At 35.6% G+C, this 17,637-nt stretch overlaps 1 protein-coding gene and 1 pseudogene across 2 annotated transcripts; both read left to right on the top strand.

The window, feature by feature from the left end:
- The first annotated feature begins 885 nt into the window (after nt 1–885).
- On the top strand, nt 886–3,115 carry LOC145605820 (L-type lectin-domain containing receptor kinase IX.1-like). 2 transcript variants are annotated; one of them, XM_081661884.1, is made up of 2 exons: nt 886–2,072; nt 2,163–3,115. In XM_081661884.1, exons 1-2 carry the CDS (start codon nt 1,007–1,009, stop codon nt 2,972–2,974), a joined length of 1,878 nt encoding a protein of 625 aa, XP_081518010.1. In that variant the 5' UTR covers nt 886–1,006; the 3' UTR covers nt 2,975–3,115. The 2 variants fall into 2 exon arrangements, with proteins under 2 accessions (XP_081518010.1, XP_081518009.1); XM_081661883.1 differs by having other exon boundaries at nt 886–3,115.
- Nucleotides 3,116–5,422: 2,307 nt separating this feature from the next.
- On the top strand, nt 5,423–16,249 carry LOC145604271 (L-type lectin-domain containing receptor kinase IX.1 pseudogene; annotated as a pseudogene).
- Nucleotides 16,250–17,637: the final 1,388 nt, after the last annotated feature.

The raw sequence follows: 17,637 nt of genomic DNA, 5'->3' as shown, positions 1-17,637 counted from the left end.
CTTGGTACATTAAATGTATTGGAATTTTGAACAAAAGATGAAGTTCGGTACTTGTCCAACAATGAGCTGGGTCTTGGAGGAAGGGCAGTGGCGTAACCAGAAAAATTTTAAAGGGGTGGCCCAACTTAAAGTAAAAATAATACCCGGTAAATCATATATCATAGATGCATATATAATTTCGTTAAAAGAAAAAGCATTAATTGTTTTCCACTTCATATTTCAACCTAGAAAAAGTATTAGTTTAGTTAATTATATAATAAAGTAATATCACTGAGTTCTAATTCCTCAATTTCTTTTTAGTTGACACGCTTCTTTAGTCACGTTTGTCATAATGTCTAGTTTCATAATATAATTTTGTTACAATTTTTACTAATACACAATTAAAGATATTTATGGTCAAAGTAACGTCTTGACAAATGTGCCGGTTAAACTGATGCATATATAAAAAAAAAAAACAGAGGGAGTACCAAATTATACTCCAAATTGAAGGGATTGAAGAAGAGAGACTAAGTAGTCCCATTTAAACAACGAACTACATCCGTTACATATTATTTGCAACGATTAGACATTTTTTCCTCTATTTTAGGTTAATATGTAACAGACGTCAAAAATGTATTGAACGATAAAGGATTTGAATTTTTCCATTGAAACTTTCAAAAGTCATGAACTTAATTGTCAAATACGTGCTCAAGTCTTTATACGTTGATTCAAAAATTATTAAATTATTACGACCAGCGATGTTATTCTGTCATTGTCATTTATATGACCATTGACGAGTATTCCGTACATTGCAGCTGGGAAATTATCATTAAATTACATTAAAATCAAGCTTTGTTAACCTTATTCATGGTACAAATAAAATGCAATTATGCAAGTATCAAGTAGAAACCTTATAAAGTGTGTGTTACATAATTTTGTTTCCTTGCTTTTATTTGTTAACCATGTTGAATCACTTTTCTTTAACTTCACTAGTTTCGACCAATATAGTTCACAAAGTATTAGCTATATGAATGATACGTTCACTGCGAATGGGGCGATTCAGCTCACAAAGAGTGGCGGTGGTAGTGTAGGACGAGCATCCTACTCTCAACCTGTTCGTCTTTGGGATAAAAATTCCAACAAGATAACAAATTTTACCACACACTTTTCATTTGAGATTACACCAGTTGGCAATAATCTTAACTCTTCTGGTGATGGGATTGCCTTTTTCATATCGCCTTTTGATGAGACTACTAAATATGCCCCAGAACATTCAAATGGTGGATGTCTTGGTTTGGTTGGTGGCGATGCCAAGTCTTATAATGTTACCAGCAAATACCGATTTGTTGCTGTTGAATTCGATGCTTTTCAGAATTCTTGGGATCCGAGTAACAATCATTTGGGAATTGATGATACTTCTGTAAAGTCTGCAGTTGCTGCTGATGTGGTTAGTGGCCTGAAAAACAGGATTGCAGCACATGCTTGGATAACTTATGATTCTGTAACGAAGAATCTGAGTGTCGTTCTGACTTATGATGTTCATCATGCGTTTAACGGGGAATCTAGCCTTTCGAATCTCATGGACTTAAGATCAATTCTTCCGGAAACAGTCAGAGTTGGGTTCTCTGCTGCAACTGGTACGTATTCCGAAGTTCATAGCATCCTTTCTTGGGACTTCAACTCAACCTTAGAAGATACTGATGTTAGTGCACCAAGCCCATCACCTCAGAAACACCACAAAAGCAATCAATCACCAATTCAAAGTAATAGCAAAGCCGCACTGATTGGTGGCCTTGTAGTTGGTGCAAGTGTTTTAATGATTGGGTTAGGATCAGTAGCATTTGTGTGGAGGCGGAGGAGATCCAGGGAAAGTAACGATGACAAAAATATCAATGTGGATGATGATTTTGACCAGGATATTGGGCCAAGGAGGTTCACTTACAATGAACTTATTCGTGCCACTAGCAACTTTATCGAGGAAGGAAAGTTAGGACAGGGAGGATTTGGAGGCGTGTATAAAGGTTTTTTGTCTGATATAAGCCGGATTATTGCAGTTAAGAAGATATCAAAGGGGTCTAAACAGGGGGAAAAGGAGTATGTATCAGAGGTGAAGGTTATCAGTCGTCTGAGGCATAAAAATTTGGTTCAACTTCTTGGTTGGTGCCATGAGAAAGAGGAATTGCTTCTTGTTTATGAATTTATGCCTAATGGAAGTCTTGACTCCCATATTTTTGCAGGCAAGAGGACGACGCTCTTACCATGGGCAGACAGGTACAAAATTGCATATGGCTTGGCATCTGCCTTGCTATACCTCCACGAAGAATGGGAGCAATGTGTGCTGCATAGAGATATCAAGTCTAGTAATGTCATGCTTGATTCTAATTTCAATGCTAAGCTTGGAGATTTCGGGCTTGCTAGGCTCGTTGACCATAATCGAGGATCACAAACAACTGTATTGGCTGGCACTTTAGGCTACCTAGCCCCAGAGTGTGTTATGACTGCAAAATGCAGCAGAGAATCTGATGTCTACAGTTTTGGGGTGGTGGCCCTTGAAATTGCATGTGGAAGGCGGGCTATTGAACACAAGGAAGAGCCTAGTAAGGTGAGTCTGGTAGAGTGGGTATTGCAGCTCTATAGAGAAGGCCGTCTTCTTGATGCAGCTGATAAAACACTCGAGGAAGAATTTGACATTCAAGAAATGGAATGCTTGATGATTGTTGGGTTGTCGTGTTGCCATCCTGAAGACACTTTACGTCCTACTGTAAGAAAGGTTATAAATGTTCTTAACAAGGAGTGTTCTTTGTCTATCTTGCTTACCAATCTCTCGGCTTCCACCTATAGCACTCCGCCAACATATGTACAGCCAGCTCCTTTCTATGTTGCTTCCTCCCCTGTGTTAAAAGGCAGCAGTACTGCTGGCACCACAACCTCCTCATCAGCGCATCCAGTTGTTTCTGGTGCTACTCCTTTGATGGTAGATTATACAGCAGTCTGATATTTATTTCAATGAATTTTGAGTTAGTAATTTGTTAATCTTTTACTTTTCAAACAAGATTAAATTTCTGTCAGATTTCTTTTTGCAGTTCCATGTTGGTGCAAATGTGCAATTAAAACTCATGAAGAGATGAAGAATGTAAACACCCATTAAGGTGTTTTTTATTTTTTTATTATTCTGTTTTTACCTCATTTGACAGCTTATATAGTTATATTAAGTTCTAACAACTTCGAACATTGCTTAACCCTGATGTTGCAATTATATATATATATATATATCAAGTAATTAAATGCTTTAATTACTTCAAAAAACAGTAGCAGCAACCTGCATAAGATTGAGACAAGTAAACATGTTGTACATGAGTACAATTTAAGGTCATTTATGTAATAGACAAATTAATTAAGACAATAAGTACATAAATGTATGTCATCAGCCGCGCTTAAGGTAGAAATAGAAAGAAACTCTCAGTGTTTTACCAATCCCTACCCTCTTGGTGGCCGACTTATCTATATGCTATTGCAAAGCTATGGGTCCTATGGCTTACTCTAGCTTATTTACAGGAAAAGGATAGGTTGAACTTGTGTATATACTCGACTAGCAACATCTTTCTATATAAAGGCTGTATGAAAATCAATAACGAATATGGATACTTTCTATATCACATCATCTTCTAGATTTACAGGCAGTAAGGGAGCTACATGTTCTTCCTCTCGGCCAGTTATTGTGATGGCTCTTCTCCCCTGTTGTTTGGGAATGCAGTACTGAAGTCTGATTAGCCAATTTATGCCAAGTCTTTATATTGTAAGTAAAAAAAAAGGGTACGTAGTATTTATTAAAATTATTTCAAAAGTGTAACTCTCTGAAGATACATACAGTCTGTAATTTAACTTTGAAGTATTGAAGTGTTTTCTGTAATTTTAAGTATCAGTGCTGCATCAATTTAACTTTGTGTCCACTGTAGTATTGTATCATGCTGCTATGTATTGGTTTCTAGATGTAATACTGCTGTGTTAATCATATACCTTACAATATCAAAGAAATTTTTTTATGATTTATCTCTAACAATATTTCTTGAACCCTGCTAGTCTCCATTATTTGCCAAAAATTAGTTCCTCATCAGGAAAGCTTTTACTTTGTCGTTGGCTCGTTTTAAGAATTTAAGATTAGAGATCTCTTTTTCAAGTCGCGTACTATTGATTCTGCATTAGTACGTGTAATAGTTGTGAAACATTTTGGGAATGGAGAAAAGTATATGCATATACGTCTTTTCTCTATGCACCTAGCTCATGAGTTGAACTTTTTTTTTTTTTTTTTTTTTTTAATTTTTTTTTTATGGAGTGCAAAATGGTTTTTTACATTGACTTGGTACATGCAATGTATAAATGTTTTGCAATCTAGAATAGTTATATCATGGACTTTTAGTATGAGGCTCTAAATGTGAACTAGTGATTTCCACGACTTAGTTTGTTGTTACCAGTTAGACACGGTCCTTTATTTATAGCATAGGATTATTAGAGTAGTTTGTGTTTGACATATTAAACAAACTGAAGCTGATATATTACTAGCTGAAAACTGATTATAGTGTAACCTGGACTTTTCTAAGTGAATGTGAGCCAAGATTTGTATTCCTATCTGCCTTTCTTCATTCTTTTGCAGCTTTCTTTTGCTTTGTATTCCAATCTATAGAAATGAGCATATAAATTTGCAGCTTTGGTTCATCATTATGCTTCATCCCAATGACCTCTACTATCTTTCATTTTTTTAATTTTGTTGTTGTTTTCTCAAATGTACAATCGTTGAGCTTTAATTTCTCTAGTTTCAACCAAAGCACCAAATATATACTCAAGGAATGATACAAATCTTATAGATGGTGCGATTCAGCTGACTATCAAAAAAGGAAATGAAAGTCTCAGTGGAAGTATAGGGCGAGCATCCTATAGTCAGCCTGTGCACCTTTGTGATAAAACCATGGTTCTAATAGCTTTGGTGATGGACTTGCCTTTTTACAAGCGCTGTTCAATGTTTCAGCTGATGCTCCAGGGGACTTATCTGGTTTGTGTCTTGGTTTAGTAGGCGGTCAATCTAGTCCTGACCATTCTTGCAATGTTACGAGTACATACCCATTTGTTGCTGTTGAGTTCGATACCTTCCACAATTGTTGGGATCCAAGTGAGTCAGGGGATCTGAGTAATGATCATGCAGGAATAAATGTCAACTCTGTATATTCAAAAGCAGAATTTACATTGACTAAAGGCCTGAAGAACAGGAGTACAGCAAATGCATGGATAACTTATGATTCTTCTACCAGAAATCTAAGTGTTTACTTAAGCTATGATGCTAATCTTGTATTTAATGGGGAATCTACCAAAAATGATTGTTGGCTTGTGGTGCTGTCATCCTGAATATACATACCGTCCCACTATAAGACAAGTTATATATGTTCTTAACATGGAGTCTCCTTTGCCTAACTTGCCTACGAAGTTCCCGGTTCCTACCTATAGCTCTCCACCAACAAAGTTAGAGCCTTTCTACATCTCATCCTCCTCCGGGTTAACAGACAGCAGTACTTCTAGTTCTGGCACCACAAACTCCTTATCATCTCACTCGGTTGTTTCCGGTACTGCTCCTTTGCTGTTAAAGAATGCAACAGTTTGATTAGCCTTTTTTCTAGATTTATCTGTTTGAAGAAAATTGCCCATTTTATATTCTTTATGTTAGAAAGTTTCCCCTTGGTGGTTTGCACTTGATTGTATAACTTCATGCACTTTCCAGCATCTGTATTGCATTAATAAAATTTTGCTTGGATGTATATATGTTATTTAGGGTATCATACACTGTAATATAGACTATAGATCTCTGCATTTTCAAATAAATTGAGTGAATAATTTGTTAATCTTTTACTTTTCCACAAGAAACATATATATTTTGGTTCATAAAATCTATTGACAATTGCTTTCTGTAGTTTCATGTGGTTGCTGCAATTGAAATTCATTCAGGAATAAAGACTTTAAACACCAAATAAGGTTTTTTTCCCCCTCAATTCACAGCTTATTTTTAAGGTCTAGCAACTTCAAGCACTACTTACACCGGCTGGAGCAATTATATGACTGTTCAAGGGCATATTAGATGGTTCCACCGACCCAATTGGACACCCGGAGGGTATTAGGGACCATGGTAAACATCTCGGAAATTTTTATTTCCGGGCGAAAAAAGGTAAAAAAATTACAAAATTGAAGGCTACAAATCCAAGCTTTTTGAGGAAATTTTGAGGTTTACGGGCCCGGTTGTGAAAAGCCTTAAGGCCCTAAGAGATACATCTAGGGGTCATATACCACATATGATCATTACATGTTGTCATAAACATCCGTCGTATACTTGAATTTACGAAATCACTACAAATTGTGAACGGGTAAAATGACCGTTTAAAGGTATAATGGATGGTTCCACCAACCCAGTTTAACTCCTGGAGGATATTATGAACCATGGTAAACATCTCGGTAATTTTTATTTATGGGCCAAAAAAGGTCAAAAATTACAAAATTGAAGGCTATAATTTACGCTTTTTAAGGAATTTTGAGGTTTTGGGGCCTGGTGGCAAAAAGCCTCGAGACACTAAGGGATACATCTTGGGGTCATTTAATGCCGTTTGAAACCAAATATGATCATTATATGTTGTCATAAACGTTCGTGGTAGGCTTGAGTTTACAAAATCAGTGCAAGTTGCGAACGCGTAAAATGATCGTTTAAGGCATATTGGTTTGTTCCACCGACCCAATCGGACTCTTGGAGGGTATTAGGGACCATGGTAAACATCTCAGCATTTTTTATTTCCAGGAGAAAAAAGTCTAAAAATTACAATATTGAAGGCAATAATCCAGGTTTTTTTTAGAAAATTTTGAGATTTTGGGGTCCGGTGGCGAAAAGTGTTGAGACCCTAGGGATTATATATCGGAGTCATATAATGTCGTTTGAAACCATATATGATCATTATATGTTGTCATAACCTTATATGATACGCTTGAGTTTATGAAATCACTTTAAGTTGTGAAGGGGTAAAATGACCGTTTAAGGGCATATTGGAAGGTTTCATCGACTGACTGACCCAATTTGATTCTCGGAGGATATTAGGGACCATGGTAAACATCTCGACATTTTTTTATTTCCGGGCGAAAAAAGGCTAAAAAATTACAAAATTGAAGGCTATAATCCACGCTTTTGTAGGAAATTTTGAGGTTTCGGGGATTAGTGGCGAAAAGCCTTGAAACCATAAGGGATACATTTCGGGGTCATATGATGCCGTTTGAAACCACATATGATCATTATATGTTTTCATAAATGTCCGTGGTAGACTTGCGCTTACGAAATCACTACAAATTGTGAACGGATAAAATGACCGTTTAAGGGCATATTGGATGTTTCTACCGACCCAGTTTCACTCCCGGAGAATATTAAGAACCATGATAAACATCTAGCCATCTAGGCAAATTTTATTTCCGGGCCATAAAAGATAAAAAATTACAAAATTGAAGGTTATAATCCACGCTTTTTGAGAAATTTTGAGGTTTCGGGGCCCGGTGGTGAAAAGCCTTGAGACCCTAAGGGATACATCTCGGGGTCATATAATGTCGTTTGAAACCATATATGATCATTATATGTTGTCATAAACGTCCGTGGCAGCTTGAGTTTACAAAATCAGTGCAAGTTGCGAACGCGTAAAATGATCGTTTAAGGGCATATTGGTTGGTTCAACCGACCCAATTGAACACTTGGAGGGTATTAGGGACCACGGCAAACATCTCAGCAATTTTTATTTTCGGGAGAAAAAAAAGTCAAAAAATTACAATATTGAAGGCTATAATCCACACTTTTTTAGGAAATTTTGAGGTTTTGGGGTTTGGTGGCGAAAATTGTAATGTTGAGATCCTAGGGATTATATATCGGAGTCATATAATGCCGTTTAAAACCATATATGATCATTATATGTTGTCATAACCTTACTTGATATGCTTGAGTTTACGAAAGAACGGGTAAAATGACCGTTTAAGGGGATATTGGAAGGTTCCACCAACCCAATTTGACTCCTGGAGGATATTAGGGATGACCATGGTAAATATCTCAGCATTTTTTACTTTCGGGCGAAAAAGGCCAAAAAATTACAAAATTGAAGGCTATAATCCACGCTTTTTTAGGAAATTTTGAGGTTTCGGTCCCGGTGGAGAAAAGCCTTGAAACCCTAAGGGATACATCTAGGGGTCATATAATGCCGTTTGAAACCATATATGATCATTATATGCTATCATAAACGTCCATGGTAGGCTTGAGTTTACGAAATTACTAGAAGTTGTGAACGGGTAAATGACCATTTAAGGCATATTGGATGATTCCACCTACCCAATTTGACTCCCGGAGGATATTAGGGACCATGGTAAACATCTCGGTAATTTTTATGTCAGGTCAAAAAAGGTCAAAAAATTACAAAATTAAAGGCTATAATCCACATTTTTCTAAGGAAAGTTTGAGCTTTCAGGCCCGGTGCCGAAAAACCTTGAAACCCTAAGGGATACATCTAGGGGTCATATAATGCCGTTTAAAACCATATATGATCATTATATGTTGTCATAAACATCCATGGTAGGCTTGAGTTTATGAAATCACTACAAGTTGTGCTCGAGTAAAATGACCGTTTAAGGGCATATTGGATGATTCCACCAACCCAATTTGACTCCCGAAGGATATTAGAGATCATGGTAAACATCTCGGAATTTTTTTATTTCTAGGCGAAAAAGGCTAAAAATTTTCAAAATTGAATCCTATAATCCACGCTTTTTTAGGAAATTTTGAGGTTTCAGGGCCCGGTGGCGAAAAACCTTGAAACCCTAAGGGATACATCTCGGGGTCATATAATGCCGTTTGAAACCATATATGATCATTATATGTTGTCATAAATGTTCATGGTAGGCTTGAGTTTACGAAATCACTCCAAGTTGTGAATGGGTAAAATGACCGTTTAAGGGCATATTGGATGATTACACCGACCCAATTTGATTTTCGGAGGATATTAGGGACCATGGTAAACATCTCAGCAATTTTTATTTCAGGTCGAAAAAAGGTCAAAAAATTACAAAATTGAAGGCTATAATCCACGCTTTTTGAGGAAAATTTGAGGTTTCGGGGACCGGTGGCGAAAAGTCTAGAGACCCTAAGGGATACATCTCGGGGTCATATAATGCCGTTTGAAACCATATGATCATTATATGTGGTCATAAACGTCCGTGGTAGGTTTGAGTTTACAAAATAAGTGCAAGTTGCGAACGCGTAAAATGATCTTTTAAGGGCATATTGGTTGGTTCCACCGACCCAATTGGACTCTTGGAGGGTATTAGGGACCATGATAATTATCTCATCAATTTTTATTTCCGGGATAAAAAAGGTCAAAACAATTACAAATTGAAATCCACGCTTTGTAAGGAATTTTTGAGGTTTTAGGCCCCGTGGTGAAATGTGGCAAAATTGAAGGCTATAATCCAGCCCATTGTTTGAGTACAGGCTGGGTTCAGATCATTGTCGGTTAAGGTAGTCTTCGGGTCGGGTCAGTTTTTGACAGCTTTAGGGTCTTAATACTTTTTGCCACTGGGCTTTGAAACCTCAAAAATTCCTCAAAAACTTTGGATTATATAGCCTTCAATTTTGTAATTTTTTGACCTTTTTTCGCCTGAAAATTGCCGAGATGTTTACCATGGTCTCTAATACCCTCCGAGAGTTAATTGGGTGGGTGGAACTATCCAATTTGCCTTTAAATGGTTATTTTACCCATTTTCGTACATGCCTCTTGTATTGGCTATAAGCTCTCACACGGCCTTTTACGTTGCCGGATAATGGTCATATATGAGTCCACAAAATATTATATGATCCCAGGATTCATCCCGTAGTGTTCCGTGAAATTCCAACACCAGCTCCCGACACCTCCTTTATCGCTTCGATTTCGTGTTTTATAGTAGAGTTGTCGATTCGGGTATTCATGTTGGATTTGGGTTGGGTCAAATCATGTCTCGGGTAAAATTAGGATCTGGTTATGTTGGGTCAATCTAGCCTCATATTAGGTTCAAGTTCGGGTCGGGTCAATTTCAGTTGAGTTTATTTTGGGTAGTAGTTCACCTTTTCGGATATATGTCGGGTTCAATTCGGCCATATTCAGATCGGATTCAATTTCAGGTTCGGGTTGTGTGTGAGTCAGGTTTGAGTGGGTTAATAGATGGTACATTCGGGTTCGAGTTAGTGTTGAGTTGGGTTTTTGTTCAAGTTCAATGCTAATAAATATCGATGTGCTCAAGTTGAATCTATATAATTACTCCTTCCATAATTTGATCGGCTTTATCAAGATTTTATTAAATCTATATTTGAGTAATAGAGAATAAAATGTATACAAGCTGAATCGGATCGGATTGTGGGTTTACAGATTTGTACTAGTATATAAGTTGAATAAAAGGCATGTAAATTTTATTAAACCTTCCATGACTCGGGTACAGGTTCTAATTGGGTCGGGTACTAGTTCGGGTACAAATTGTTATTGGGTCGGATTAAATCGGTTGACGTTTAATCTCAAGTCAAGAGCAGGTTTGGGTTAAGGTCAAAAAGTATTGGATCAAATCGGTTGTCAGTTAACATATGGTCAGGTTTAGGCCGGGTTACAGGTCACTAGTTTCATCCCATTGTCCGAGTGTAGGTTGGGTTCAGATTATTGCTGGTTCAGGTCGAGTTCTCGGGTCGGGTCAGTTTTTGACAGCTCTAGTTATTTTATATGACACATAATATATACACTATAAATTAAAATTACAATCAAACTAGCAAAAGAAAAGATACTCGTAGAGTCTTAGTACCTAACCATTGGGTAAAAAACTAGATACAAAGAAATCACATTAACATGTAACTCTATTTTGACAAATAGGAAAAAGAATATTTTCGATTCTCATTAATATAGCTAGACTACGTGTTATACAAAACAGAAGCATGATATGTCTTAATTATAAGGAATACAAGTAGCAATAGTAGCATCCATTTAGCCTAAATATAAGGGGTTGAATATTAACTTTCCTAATTTATAAATACAAAAATATATTTACTATATTTAACAATTTGCTATTGTATTCTTTCCAAAAAAAAAAAAAAAAGTTTACCTCCACATTTTTTTTTTCTTTTGGTTATGATATAGGATTCGTTCAATATTAGGATATGAAATCACTTATATATTTAAAAATGGTTTCAATCTCCTTAATTATTGTAAAGTTATAATAATACACAAAGACGGATCATTATTTTAATTAATAACAAACTAGTATCCAAGTAATTTAACCATTGAATCACACGATAGTATAGATAAGAAGATAATCATCTAATTTGACAATTAGGTTGCCATTAGAATAACTCTAAAGGTGGTTTGATTAAGAGTTAATTTAATTTTGAGGAATATGCATACAGAATTCAAACCACAATAGCAAATATATAAGTAATCATTGATATCAAACTTGGTATATATACATTGTGACTTGGCAAGCGAATGAGGATTGAGGACCACAATTCTATTTGCTATCAATTAAGAAAATAATGAGGATATTATTGCATGCGTAGTATGAACTTATAATTAGCAATGTCCAAAATAACGTATGGTCGTAGACTGAATAAACAATAATACTGTGTTTTATAGGTAATGTCGTCCTATTAGCATTTGGGTTAATGCCTTATATGCAAACATAATTGAAAACTATATGTTCTTTTTTTCGGATCAAACAAGTATTCCAAAAAAAAAAAATCGTTGTCTTCTCCAATTTGCCTCATAAACCCAGATTTCAAAAAATTGTTAATTTCTTTTATTATTTTCGCAAACATATAATGACCGATTTTGCGTCCCTTGTTTGCGATTATCCAATTAACATATAATGTTTTAGAATTAAAAACAATCCTAGATTCACACATGAATCCAAGCTTCGAATGAACTCGAACTTCACATATAATATGTGGATCGATGCATATTTTCAATTTTCATTAATGTGTGAGTGTATTTACGAGACAAAGATTACCATAATGGTGGTTGATTTTATCCATAAATGAAGAAAATTGAAGAACGATGAAGAACAATTTTTTGATTTTGATTAATTTAATTTTATCTTATTTTTGGATTTAATTAATAACCGATTTTAATTAAATAATTTCAAAAATTAATAAAGGATTTTCAGAAAATCAAAAATTAATTTTTGAAAAAATGAAAAAGAATTAAAAATGGAAAATTCTAAAAATAAGGTTTGACCAAGATTTTAAGAAAAAGCAAAAATCAACCAATCATAATTAAGTATAGCCATGGTCATAGTGAGAGTGACCGTACTAGAATTTTTGAATATTGACGCTACATTAATACGGTGTAGTATTTGTGTAACTTTCTTAGAAGGTAAATGGTACAACATATTGAGAATGAAGGAACTAGGAAGTACCTATTTGAAATGTCTTGGACTCTTTGCACCTTGCTCATGAGTTGAACTAATTTTTTTTTTTCTTTTCTAAAAGCAAACTATGTTTTTCCATTGAACACAATTTTTGTTCACATTTACTGAATTGAGCTGAACTAAACTGAACTGAACTGATTGGAGCTGAACTGAATTGAACTGATTAGAGCTGAATTGAATTAAACTATTGTAATGAATATTTTATGAGAGAAGGAAATCAGGAACTGAACAGAAATTAAGTTGAAGTGAACATGCCGTAACTGGTCCCATTTTAAAAACTACTTGCGTAACACTCAGAATGAATAAAACATATTGATTGAGAGAAAAAGAGTTCCGGTCACATATCACATAAGATATAAAAAAAGAGACTGTGATGACAAAAAGTTAAAGGAAGAACACGCATGACATAAATTATTGAGTTATACTTTTTTAATTGACTACTCTCTCCATTCTTAAATATCTAACACACTTTGATTTTATTATAACTCTATCAAATCTGAACTTATTAACTAACTCCGTACAATATACAAGTATTATAACTAACTCAATATACAAGTATTAAGCATGGGATATATATCTTCTAGAAAATAATACATACATATAGGAAATTATTGGGATTAATGGTTATTTGATTTTAATTTAATTTTTTACACCATATATAGGATGGAGCCTTTCCAATTTGGCCACCCATACAAACTTTTCAAAGTCATCAACTTGTTAAGTACGTGCTCAAGTCTTTATGCGTCAATTCTCAATTTACTAAATTATTACGACCAGCCATGTTTCTCTGTCATTTTCCTTGTATTTATTTATTTATTCATAGGACCATTGACGTAGGACCATTGACGAGTACGTTGCAGCTGGGAAATTACATTAATGGTACAATCAAGCTTTGTTAACCTTAACCATGGTACAAATAAAATGCAATTATGCAAGTATCAAGTACGCGACCTTGTAAAATTTCACGATCAATTACGTTGATTTATAAACCAGCAAGTATCAAGTAAGCGACCATGTAAAAATTCACGATCAATTACCTTGTAAAAATTCACGATCAATTACGTTGATCAAATACTGCATTTTCTGTCAATATTGTCCATTTTTGCTAATCTATAATTTTATGTGACCAATAATGAAAACAATTTGTAATAATATAGACAAAAATTGACCGTGGTCAATACTCAATACGTTGCAGATGGGAAATTTCATTAAGGTTGATTAAATATTTAAATTGATTAAGCTTTGTTCACCTTATTAATGGAAATTTTTTTTGCAATGCAACCTTGTAATTCTTCCCTCTAAAATTTTTGTTCACCAGTCTTTCTGCATTGTTAAGAAATTTGGAAATGAGAGGATCAATAATTCACTGTTATAGTATCAAGTTTGTGTTTCAATTTTTTGTTTCCTTGCTTTTTTTACTAAACCATGTCGAATCAGTTTTCTTTAACTTCACTAGTTTCAACCAAGATAGTTCTCTAAATATTACCTGCAAGAATGATACATATTTTGAAGATGGAGTGATTCAGTTGACGAAGAGTACAGTAGGTTCTAATCTTGAAGCAAGTGTAGGGCGAGCATCCTATAATCAGCCTGTTCGTCTCTGGGATAAAAAAACCAGCAAGAAAACAGACTTTACCACCCACTTTTCATTCCAAATTAAACCAGCAGACAATACTAGTCATTTTGGTGATGGTATGACTTTTTTCATAGCGCCTTTTGATGATTCTACAGAGTATGCTCCAGTGGATTCATATGGTGGGTGTCTTGGTTTGGTTGTGGCTGTCAATGTTACCAGTAAATATCGTTTTGTTGCTGTCGAATTTGACACCTTCAAGAATTGGTTTGATCCGATTGGTGATCATTTGGGAATTGATGATACTTCTGTAGTTTCCCAGGTTGATGTTAGTCATGTTACAGTGGATGGGGGACTGAAAAACAGGTCTACAGCAAATTCTTGGATAACTTATGATTCTGTAACTAAGAATCTGAGTGTTTATCTAACTTATGAGGCTCATCCTGTGTTTAACGGGGAATCTAGCCTGTCGCATATCATTGACTTAAGCTCCATTCTTCCTGAAACAGTCAGAGTTGGGTTCACGGCTTCAACTGGTACGTTTGTTGAACTTCATAGCATCCTTTCTTGGGACTTTAACTCAACCTTAGAAGATACCGATGTCAATGTACCATGGCAAAATCACACAACTGTGTCAAGCAGCCATAGCAGTAGCAAAGCAGCAATGATTGGTGGCCTTGTAGCCGGAATCAGTGTCTTAATAATTGGTTTAGGATTAGTTGTGTTTATGTGGGGGCGGAGGAGATCAAGGGGAAGTAACAACAACATGAATTTTGACCAGGATACTGGGCCAAGGAGGTTCACTTACAGTGAACTAATTCGTGCCACTAGTAACTTTCTCGAGGAAAGGAAGTTAGGACAGGGAGGTTTTGGAGGCGTGTATAAAGGTTTTTTGTCTGATATAAGCCGGATTATTGCAGTCAAGAAGATATCAAAGGGGTCTAAACAGGGGGAAAAGGAGTATGTATCAGAAGTGAAGGTTATCAGTCGTCTAAGGCATAAAAATTTGGTTCAACTTCTTGGTTGGTGCCATGAGAAAAAGGAATTGCTTCTTGTTTATGAATTTATGCCTAATGGAAGTCTTGACTCCCATATTTTTGCAGGCAAGAGGACGACGGTCTTACCATGGGCAGACAGGTACAAAATTGCATATGGCTTGGCGTCTGCCTTGCTATACCTCCACGAAGAATGGGAGCAATGTGTGCTGCATAGAGATATCAAGTCTAGCAATGTAATGCTTGATTCTAATTTCAATGCTAAGCTTGGAGATTTCGGTCTTGCTAGGCTCGTGGACCACAGTCTAGGATCACAAACAACTGTATTGGCTGGCACTTTAGGCTACCTAGCCCCTGAGTGTGTTATGACTGCAAAATCAAGCAAAGAATCTGATGTTTACAGTTTTGGTGTGGTGGCCCTTGAAATTGCATGTGGAAGGCGGGCTATTGAATCCAAGGAAGAGCCTGATTATAAGGTGAGTCTGATAGAGTGGGTGTGGAAACTCTATGAAGAAGGCTGTCTTCTTGATGCAGCTGATAAAACACTTGAAGGAGAATATGACATTCAAGAAATGGAATGCTTGATGATTGTTGGGTTGTCGTGTTGCCATCCTGAAGACACTTTACGTCCTACTGTAAGAAAGGTTATAAATGTTCTTAACAAGGAGTCTTCTTTGTCTATCTTGCTTACCAACCTCTCGGCTTCCTCCTTCAGCACTCCGCCAACATATGTACAGCCAGATCCTTTCTATGACGCTTCCTCCTCTGTGTTAAAAAGCAGCAGTACTGCTGGCACCACAACCTCCTCATCAGCGCATCCAGTTGTTTCTGGTGCTATTCCTTTGATGGTAGATTATGCAACAGTCTGATATTTATTTCAATGAATTTTGAGTTAGTAATTTGTTAATCATTTACTTTTCAAACAAAATCAAATTTCTGTCAGATTTCTTTTTTGCAGTTCCATGTTGGTTCAATTAAAATTCATGAAGAAATGAAGAATGTAAACACCCATTAATGTGTTTTTTTTATTCTGTGTTTTTACCTCTTTTGACAGCTTATATAGTTATATTGAGTTCTAACAACTTCGAACATTGCTTAACCCTGCTGATGCAATTATATCAAGTAAAAATGTTGTACATGAGTACAATTTAAGGTCATTTACGTAATACACAAATTAATTAAGGCATTAGGTACAGAAATGTATGTTCCTCAATCCTCTTAAAAAAAAAAAAAAAAAAAAAAAAAAAAAAAAAAAAAAAAAAAAAAAAAGGTTCATAAATGTTCTTAGCATGGAGTCTCCTTTGCCTAATTTGCCTACAAAGTTCCCGGTTCCCATCTATAGCTGTCCACCAACGACGAATGTAGAGCCTTTCTATGTCTTGTCCTCCTCTGGGTTAACAGCCAGCAGTGCTGCTAGAGAATGCAGCAGTCTGATCAATCTTCTTTGTTCTTCGTATTCTTCTATAATGTTTCCGATTTACAAATCTTTTAATGTTTATAACTATATTGTGAAAAAAATTAATGGATTTAAGCATCATGAAAGGACAATAGTGTGAATTTACGTGAAATTTTTTTCTATATATCATTTTGATTGTACTTTTTAAAATTTACGTCTTTCCTAAAATGTGCAATAATAAGTATTTTCCAATACAAAATTTGAAGAAAAAAAGTATGTTTTAGAACGAAATATGCAGGTTGAAAAATAATTAGCATATAAATTGTAAAATGACTAAAAAAAAATTGTTAATCCATAAAAAAAAAAATCAGCATATAAATTGTATAACAACCAAAACAATTTTTAATCCATACAATAGACTAATAAATCAAAGTTAGAGCCAACAAGTATTTAATGGTTCAGCAGTAGTACAAAAATTCTTCATGGATTTTTCACTTCCGGAAACATGATACAAACTAGTATCAAGCGAGTAAAAAATTGTACTATTTCCTTTAAGCCTTGAAATATATATCTTATTTCTCATTCCGTCATCTGAGGTCGGTATTGAAATCGACGATGAACGATCTATAAACAAGCTATGGTTACTAAGATTTTGAACATCAACCCAATGTTTTTTAAAATTGTTAAACTCGAACACTTTGATTCTCGATCCCATATGACCAATGAATATAGCAAGGAGTTTTCCACCACACTCAACTAAGTGAGTTGAATGTAATTGGGCAAAGGGAATAACTGGACTGTGATAAACGTTCCAACTTCCACCTCCATCTACCAATTCATCGGGGCTTGCCCAGTTGATCTTCATGATTAACATATTTTGTTAATCTAGTGCTTACTCATACTAGCCAGCTCATACTTGTGCTTTGTCAGCCGCTTAATCACCAAGTATGCAAGCCTAGATCCTAACTCCGTTTACTAACGGTAACAACAGTAGTGTTCAAGCTGCTTCCTCCATTGAAGCTACCATACCACAATCTTCATCATCTCCAAGCTTCAACCAATAAATCGACCACCAACACCATCATTTCCGGCGGGTTCGCCGCCGAATTAAACGAAAACCCTAAGAAGAAAAGGTGAAATTAAGGGCTTGGTTAACCCCAAAGGTTAAAGGTGACCATTTTTCCTTCAAATGACTAACCTAGGGA

Source organism: Chenopodium album, chromosome 22, assembly GCF_948465745.1.
Source record: "Chenopodium album chromosome 22, dcCheAlbu1.1, whole genome shotgun sequence".
In the NCBI taxonomy this organism is placed as follows: Eukaryota; Viridiplantae; Streptophyta; class Magnoliopsida; order Caryophyllales; family Amaranthaceae; genus Chenopodium; species Chenopodium album.
This window is presented reverse-complemented; position numbering and strand designations above follow the sequence as displayed.